Genomic DNA, 9,735 nt, shown 5'->3' with positions numbered 1-9,735 from the left:
TCAAAAGTTATGAATTTTTGAAGTTTTTGTGCAGTACCCGCTGGATGAGAAGACTACTGCAGTGTATGAATAACTTAGATGTCACATGCGTACAACAATATAAGGAAAATATAAAGAGAATTTCACAAAATTCCATCTTTTGAAAAAAGTACACATTCCCCTGACTCGTTACCGACACATGTTATGGGTAATATTATTCCCCCTGCCTTTAGAAAGAGGCAAGTCAAGTGCTCTTTTATTATGCGAAAAAAGTGAAAATACGTTGAATTTTCTTTAACATTTTCTTTATACTGTTGTACGCATATGACTCACAAGCTGTAGTAGTCTCCTCATCCAGCGGTTCCAACACAAAAATTAAAAAAATTCATAACTTTTGCATCGATTGTCCAATTTTCCTCAAACTTTCACTGATGTGTTCTACTAATATTGTTTCATTTTCTCAATCCTTATGTTTATGAAGGTGAACTTGTCCTTTAAGTTTCATTACATAGCATTTAACTCTAGCATTTATGTCTTTTTTCCCTCAGTGTCTGATTGCGTCTACTGGATTTTCATACACGAGGAACAAAGCATGAAGTTTGGAAGAGATTTGTGAAGGAGGGGTTTCATCAGATCTACAGACAACACACAAAAAAGAGGTACAAAATGCTGAGACCTATTCATCAGATGCTGTTGCTGACGGAACTCCTGTCGTGGAGTCTAACTCTACTGGTCTTTGCCAGCCAACAACCCAAGCTGCCAGGTAAGGGGATATGTTTCATTGATTTCCATCATATTGCAGAATGATCAGTTTTCAATCAATGGCTGAGCTAGTGAGGGCTCTCTTCAGAGGAAATGTTGAAAATATGAAGATTCAAGTGTTCAAGCCCCTCTGGCATTTGGCTTTGTTCTTTCATATATATTTTTTTAAATTTCATGACATCTAAAATGGCTGGTTTAATGAAGAAAATGTCCTTCTAGAGAATGCTTTAGAATAACAGTCAACATACCCTTCTTCTCTTGCACAAATTCTCTCACTCACCTGCAATGGGAAAATGAGATTATGGGCCATTTTCTTTTTGTTTCTTGTTCCCAACCCCATCACCTGCCTAAAGACAGAAAAATGATGATGATTAATGTTGGCATGCAGAATGAGTATACCTACTGCTAGGTAATGAGCTGAAATTTTTTCAGTTTCAAACTTTCTAAGTAATCTCCACCACTGTTGTTGTAGTATTTCAGTCTTGTTTTCATCAAACATTGCATCAAATGAGATACTGCTACTGAAGCTGCACCAATCTACACCCGCAGACAAATAGAGCTGATTTGAATTCAAAGTCACATAGATTGATGAATTTCACTGTAAGTGACAGAGACTTTCTGTCTCTCAGGATTGGCATCTTGATTCAGAATTGAGGCATCAATTAATCAAGTGTCTGACATGAGATTAAGTGGAGCAGAAGTATAGGTTCTCTTGAGATTACCTCGGGAAAAAAAAAAACTGATGCAAAATTAAATTCATTGGGATTGAATTCCATTTGTCATTTCTTCAGACTACACAGTTGCCATGATTGTACAAGATTCTTGCAAGCAAATTTTCCCGACAGACAGAATTTTGCAGGCAGGCAACAAGATAAAAGTGATGTTTTTATCCTGTAGTACTCCATAGATTTAATAAATTCTCCACTGCTGCATGCTTTCTGCCGCTACAACTCTTCCTCTCACTCATCCACGTGTTCATTAATCTAGCGGTACACTTCTCTAATTTTCATTCCCCTCCCTTGCCGGGTGTATGATTAGGCGCATTAAACCCGCCTCTCTCTCGTGCGGATGCAGACGCAGTCGTTGCTCTTCATACGTAATGGAGCTCGACCATTGATCGAGGGTCGAGGATAAGGGGGAATGAGCTGGAAAAGGGCAAAATGCGTGTTACAAGGGCCTTTCTTTCTTTTTTTTCTTCTCCTGCAGCAGCAATCGTGAGGAAGTAGAGCAGAGAGATGGGGAGGAAGAAGAAGAGTTAGAATCTTCTCGTGATGCGCTTTTGATAATGGGATGGTACGAAGAGGGGCAGGTTTGGGGGTGGGGGAGGAAGGCTTGTGTTTGAGGGGATTGTCACTTGTGTTTTCGCTTAAAAATGTGTTGATGGATGAGCAAGGAGGGGATTGAGAGATTGTTTGGATCACGCGTTGGTCTTCCCGCTCTGACGACATCGGTCCAGAGCATTGAGATTGATGCAAACACACACATACTTCCCCCACCCCTCATTCTTTGAACACACACAACACATACACACATACACACACACACACACACACACACCTGGGAAAAGAAGTATTATTATTATTTATTTGGTATTTAAAATGTGTTCATTGGTAAACACAGAACAAATTTGATTCAGTATAACAAAGATAAGAAAAATTATAACACAGAGACAAAGCACAAATTAAAAAAAAAAATTGTGACATAGAAAACAGAGCTGCCAGGGGCAAGAAAAGGTAAACTTGATTACCATGACCCGCAGGTCTTCTACCCCACAAATATCAGCATAGGTAGAAAAAAAAAATCTCTTAAAATTCTCTTTATGTCTACATCATGTATATATACATGTATAGCTTTGTCAGTAAGACCTTTGATGCATGACTGATATAAAGAATATATATTGATCATGTCCAGTAAAATATGTGATTCCTTTGTGTAATAACATTAATGACATTCATGTGTCATTGTAAACGGCGTATATGCATATGTTTGTATTCATGTCACATGTCCGCACAAAATACAGCCAAACATGAAATTTATTTCTAAAGGTTCTTTCATTTTTTCAAAAGCTACATTTTCCAATGGTATATTGTTTTGCCTAATTTCTAAAGACCTTCCTTATGAACAATAAAAATGCCAACCATCAGGCAGAAATATTTCACAATTTTAAAGAATTAGAGAAATTTTAGAACTGATCAGACAATGAGATAAGGTAATAATGTACAATAAAGAATTACTCCAATAAAAGAAAGTTTTTATCTATTTTTTTCTTTCATTCATATGGAAGTTTATGATGAATGGTAACAATTAGAATAAAACAAATATAACACACAAGAGAAATATAGGGCTAGAAGCATTGTGTGTCCCAATACAGATTATAGTGATTGTCTTCAAGAGATTAAACAATTCCTGTTACATTATTATAACCCTATTAGATCAATTTGAAGATGACCAGTGCAACAATGAACATACTATGTTTCAGTCTTTAGCACATAAATGGATATAGATGTAGTGTCATTTGGTCAAATCTCATGGGGCAATATGGCTTTTTAAAAGAAAAAAATCTCTTTCAAAAAATGAAAGCCAGCTTATAGACTGTACTGTATGCTCATTAATTTGAACATACCATCTGTCCTGGTAGCTTATTTAAGGTAAGTTAAAAAAAACACCAGAACAATGATAACATTTTTTTTGGTTCTATTTGTGTCCCCTATAGACTTTTATGTTTATTTTTGTGTTCTCAAGAGAGATACATGTGTTAACCGAATGTGCAGAATTTCTGACTTAAAACTGTGGTAGGAAAAAACGATGGAAACAAATCATTCACCCAGTGCACCCCTAACTAACTGTGTGTGCAAACATTATTTTGGTCCAAATATTGAGAGGAAGAGGTAAAGTGTACTCCTTCATCTCATTGCGGGCTTCTGGTTTAAGTGAGGAGTGATTATGTCGAGTCTCGTGTGCCAAAGCTCCCATTCACATTGAAAAAATAAAGATGGTTGTGGTCTTATCATAGTGACCCCAAATAAATGAATGCAGTGGAATACATACTGGTAACACAAATGTGCACTTAACACTGTTGAAAATGTATGCATTCAACTGGATTACTTGTATTTTTGTATTTTTTTTTGCTCTGCTGACTACGTGTAAGTAACTAGACTGGTCCCATCAAATATGCACACTTGAATATATCTGTTGCTCTGTCAGGCAAGGCACAGATGAGCATTCTGATTATTAGATGACACTGTTCTGAGAATAGGCATGGTGTTATAAGCATGTTTGCAAGCTCAGTATCTTCGAATCATTTTAACTTCACAGAGACTGTGATCCTTCACAGGATCTTTCACAAATGTGCTTCAGATTCTAGCTTGCACACCCAGAAGGTTCATTAGCAAGTTTAGGTTGTCTCATTTAGATGAAAGAGTGTAATGTATGTATTGAAAAATGAAGCCTATGGTTACATAGTGTTAAGAAAAAATCCTTCATGATACACGGGATAACTAGTTTTTAAGTGTGAATGGGGTCTGACTTTCACAGTTGAGTATGAAATGAATTACAAATATGTTGCTATGAGTCACTGGGGATGCCTGGGGGCAGTGTGAGAACTCAGTGTATGTTTGCTGGAAGCAAACACTTCATTTGAACTGCATTATTGGGTTAAAACTTGCAAGCTGCATAACATATTGTAGTATCAACAACCAGTCTGCTTGTGTGCATGACAGAGATACTGAGGGAAATGTGATACCATCACTATGTTCCTATACATAATTCTGTATTATCTTATCTCTGTTTCAGTATTCAATGAATGTACTGCATGAACCTATAGTACTAAATTTTCAAGAGAATAAACGAGTGATATTCAGTATGATATAAATGAATAAATCGATAAATGAAATGAAATGAATGAAATGAAATCTTTCGATATCAATTAAGCAAGGATGCTTATTTTCATTTTTAGATATCATTGTGTACATGTATTTACTCTATCAGATAAAGACAGATTGTGTGTCTACTGAGCAAAAAGTTTACATTCATACATTCTAACGTATACTTAAATAACATTTAATGACCTGGAGAAGGACACTGGAATTATGTAACAAAATGTGTGGACTGATTACATGTAATGCTCCAAAACATACTATAACTTCCCAAGCCTGCAGTTTACGACGGAGAAAAAAAAAAGGAGACCGTTGTGCACCCTTGTAGAATTTCCAATTTAGCAGTAAATAGAAGTCAGGCAAAAATCAATCATGCGTACAAATGTGCACATAAATCAGATGAGATCATGGCAACCACCGCTACCACGGGAGCAATTTATATTCATATGTGCAGCAATGGAGCCAATTTTGAATGCAGAAAGATCGCATGGGTCATCGACCAAGTATTACCCTGTTTGGAGCCCTTAATGTGATTACAGCGCAGTTATTGGGTAAGGCCTGTCAATTTGACAGAGATTTAAGACTTCCAGGTATGCAGCTGTGTGGGTAACTACCCAATATGTTCATAAATTTCATTGCAAAGCTTGAAAATTGAGAGACATGCTAGCTAAAGCTTGAAAATTGAGAGACATGCTAGCTGATGGGCATGAATATATGCCTTCGCGATCTGCCCTGGGCACCGTGCGCAACTCATTTGTGCGAAATATGCCGACAACCAACAGGCTTACCAAATTACCTTCTATTATTCTAACTATTCAAGTCACTTTCTTAGTCACTGTAAAATACTTCAAGATTTCCTTTTTCATAGCGTGCATAAAGTTTTTTTTTTTTTTTGCAGTATGTGTACATACATGTGAGTCCACTGTAGGCAGTCTTGCTGTACAGATGCACAAATAGATCATACATGTGAATGAACATACTCAAACAAACATGCACTGTTATACTGTATATAATTTTTTTATGCCATATATTTAGCGAGTCTTGAATTTTTCACGAATCAAGATTTCCCAACAACTTTGTGAGTGGTTAACTTCGTGATCATGCAGTACTGGACTGAACGGAGAGACGTATGCATGCACGTCACATTCATATCTGGTTGGAGTTGATATTTTTGCTTGTTTTTAAATTTGCAAATAGTACTTGACTTCCAAAATTTGTGAAAATAAAAGCCAGGCTGCAAAATATTCAGCATATAGAGTAAACATAGCAAACTTAACTTTGTAGCATCAACATACCATTTTGATTATAAAGTTTTGAAAGCCAATGTCAGTATGAAAGCATTCTGTACAAACATTTGATTAGGTCAATATAAACTTGTGTAAAGGTCATTTTTTTTTCACTTTTATGGCTATGATGTAACATGAGATTGAGATGTCATTACCTTTGATTATTCAACAAAGTATAAATGAAAACTTGCTATTTGAGATTCAGTTCAGTTTTCTACAGACCACACCTAAGATGGGAACATTTGATGCTTTGCTATTTTGATTCTAAAAAGTAACTTAGAGCCACCTGTAATATCTGTAACGAAAAAAAAAAAACAGTTTTGATGGTAATGTGCTGTTTTCAAAGCTATACACTTTCTCCTGAGGACTTTATGAGCCACATCATTTTCCAGTATTTTTGAACCATGTTTAAGTAGTTGGAGTACATTTTGTTATTATTCTGGGAGAATGTTCTTGCAGTCAGGAACCACCTTGTTATGGTGAATGCCACACATAAACTTTTAAATCAGTATTTTTTAATCTTTAAATTACTATTGTGGCCTCATCACCAAGCCCAACGGACATACAGTGTGCATTTGTTCTCTGGGCACGCAGTGCATACCCAATCTTATCACGCATTGCTTCCCAAAATTACTCTCTAAAAAAAATTGAGTGAAAATATTCACTCTTGAAGGAGTGGATACAAAAAAGAGAATGAATTTAGAGTGAAATTGGAGTGAATTTTGGAGTGACCGCCCGCAGGGATCACGTGAAGATTTTGGAGTGATCCCTGAGGTTGCTCTAAAACGAGTGAAAATGAACATTTTCACTCAAAATTCACTCCAATTTCACTCTAAATTCACTCTTTTTTGTATTCACTCCTTCAAGAGTGAATATTTTCACGCGGGTTTTTTTTTAGAGAGTACATTTCCATGAATGCATTGCTAGCATCCATCACTGAGTTTTACATTTTATGGAATTTGACAATTGAATCTTTAATTTTACTCAGCAATTCGTCATTCATCATCGCAGTACCACTTGCCATTTAGCCCCAAAATGTCCTCCCCCAATTTCAGTATATACCTGGTATATATATTTGTCTTTTTTGGTGGGGGAACATAACCAAGTTATCTGCCCATGGGCAGAAATATCAAATGCTCCATTATCATGTGATCATGTTTATGCGATTGCTGATAGTATTTGACTAACCCGTATATCACTGTTCATCCCACCAGGCACAAAACTTCTATGCAGTGCAGTAAGTGAGCCATCCCTTGAGCTGGGAGAGGCATATGAAGTATGCTCCTTCCGGAGCCAGCTGAACATATTTTGGCATTGATATTGTTGTCTTAATGGATTTACCCCAAGGGAGGTACGGAATGGCTTCCTCGTGCATGAGGAAAAAAACAAAACAAAAAGCTGCTGCCCCCTCCCTCCTTCCCTTTTCTGTGCGCATATCAAATTCATGCCATCCATGTTGCGTGGAATTGCAATACCTGGGTGCTTGGATGCAGTGAAGGCCCCATTTGCTATAAGAATAGGAACACCCTGCAGGGCTGTGAATGCTGGTGTCTGGCTAAGGCATTATGAGGCATTTTTGAAATAGCACATGTCTTTGGACTTAAAGGTACCTAACTGATTTGAACCCCTCTTCCACGTATCATTGCATATAACATGTAACTCGCAACAAAGAGTGCTTAATCTTGAGAACATATAAAGGCATTCCATTCCATGTCTTTATTCATGTGCCGTTGTATCAGAGATAAATTCCTGTAATCTGAATAGGCATAGGATGATACTGTAAGCCCTTGATTGAAAATTAGAAATGATGCATAAAAGGTCCCCTCTAGTGCTCCACAATATGACGTGTTAAAAATTCAGTGAGTGCTGCTCTAGCATCAGATTTGAGATGAAAATGTTGTATTCAGTACTTAGAGTATTGAAGTCTTCAAGAAATCTGAGATAAAAAAGTAATACATGGATGCAGACCTATAACTCGTATTGCTTAATACCTCATGCAAACTATATCAGAAATGCTTGATGATGTCTTTAATGACAGCTGGCAAAGCTTTTAATGTCCTCAAATTTCACTTGAGTAGAATTAACCTTCCTGTTGCAGCAAGTCCAAAGTGGGGCAATTGAGCTAAGTCAACACTTTTCAAATTTCGTTTCTCCCAAATAATTTCAGTTTGTTTTTTCTCCTTCCCTTTGTCCCAGTGAAACATAAAACAAGATAGCAAACAGACACGTGGGACAATATGTCACATGTACAAAAAGAAAAGCTGTAGACTTGTTTCCACCATGTCTACATACTGTATGCCATGTATCATTTCTATTCATAGACTGCAGATTCAGATTTTTGTGTAAATGGGGTATACTGCCATTGTTTGAAAGCACGCACTGTGCAGCAATTAATTTCAAGCCATACTTACCTGGTAATGTTTAGATTTTGGCTATGAACTAGACATACAATTGTTATTTCCTCGAACTTTGAACTTCAGAATCAATACTTTTCCCTGTATTGAATGCACTCACCATATTTGGCTGCAAAAAGCTATTAAACATGGATTATCAAAGGATGTTCCATAGTTATCTACAGTAGATGTGAAATTCAGAATTACTTGAGTACATGTATGTGATTCATCACCATAACAATAACAATGATACAATGAATTGCACAAAGGTAGATGGACCAATCAGGCCATTTCAAACTTGCAGAAGAATAGATATGGAGTGCATTGTTACATGAATTAGATGAGAAATTCAGTTACGGGGGATGGTATAGTTTTGGTTGAGACCTGGCTTCAGGTTTCTAACTTTTTTGGTGAGATGATAAAGAATATGACAGGCCATGTAATTCCAAAAAGAATTCAACCTTTTTTTGATGAAAATTGTTTTTTAAATGGATGAGATATCCAAAACAAAAGATACTAGGAAGGGGGACCCACCTTTTATAAGAGTCGCTTTGTTTTACTTTGTTTTTGGATACCTCAGCCATTTCAAAACTGATTTTTATCAAATAAGCTTTTAATTGTTCTTAGAATCACGTGCTCTTTAGTATTTAGTATGGGAAGTTTCTAATTATCACACAAAGAGTTAAAAGCTAAATTTCCATCTCAACCAAAACTTTACTCTTCCTTTAAACTATTGTTTATTCCTGTAAATCTACAATAATACAATAATTCATTTCCCTTGATTAAACAGAACAAGTATCACTGCACTAATTCTGTTTGCATGGACAGCAAGTCAGCACTTTTCTTGATTCTCAGGCAGTACATTTGATGCACATTACATGTTCAAAGACAAAGATTTATGCTGTGTTTGACATATCGTACATTCCTTTGCAACTGGTTAAATTTTCACAAATTTAATTGAGTACTTCTTGTATTGAACAACATGCCAATGTAATGTTTCTTGTAACATACACAATGCACATTATGTTTTCTAGGCGGGAAGAACCACTATTTTTGCTGCATCTGAATAGGAGAAAACACCTTGTCTTGCTCTTCTGTGGTTCAGAGTCGTGAGTTTAACCAAGGAGGTTCAAGAGATGGAGTAACAACAGTGTAATTCCCTTTGATCCCATGTTCGAAGCCGCCGCTCAAAAATATTTGAAGCATGTGCCAAACAGGATCTGCCGCGCAGATATGAAGACAATATTGACTCGTGTCTCCTTGCATAATCACCAGCCACTTTCAAAGGAAGATATGTCTTTGTGATGGCGATTACTTTTCGCATATCCCTTCTAATAAAAGGTTGGTGGTACAGACACGAGGATGCGCGAATAGAAATTGAGCAAAAATGCTGAAATAAAGATGAAAATTACTCGACTGGGCATACCCGGGCACTAATCT

General features: G+C 36.6%; 1 protein-coding gene across 1 annotated transcript in view; it reads left to right on the top strand.

Annotated features, from left to right (window-relative positions):
- Nucleotides 1-610: 610 nt before the first annotated feature.
- The window catches only part of LOC139725223 (uncharacterized), a gene marked incomplete at its 3' end in the record, with an annotated part of 91,625 nt that continues 82,500 nt past the window's right edge, over nt 611-9,735 (top strand). The window contains exon 1 of the mRNA XM_071636313.1: nt 611-742. Coding sequence (XP_071492414.1) covers nt 646-742 — 97 coding nt within the window. The remainder of the gene's footprint in view (nt 743-9,735) is intronic.

Source organism: Diadema antillarum, unplaced genomic scaffold (genome assembly GCF_040938485.1).
Source record: "Diadema antillarum isolate AM-2024a unplaced genomic scaffold, OU_Dant_1.0 seq00000028_RagTag, whole genome shotgun sequence".
NCBI classification, from domain to species: Eukaryota; Metazoa; Echinodermata; class Echinoidea; order Diadematoida; family Diadematidae; genus Diadema; species Diadema antillarum.
Note: the sequence above shows the minus strand (reverse complement) of the source record. Positions and strands in the feature narration are given on the sequence as shown.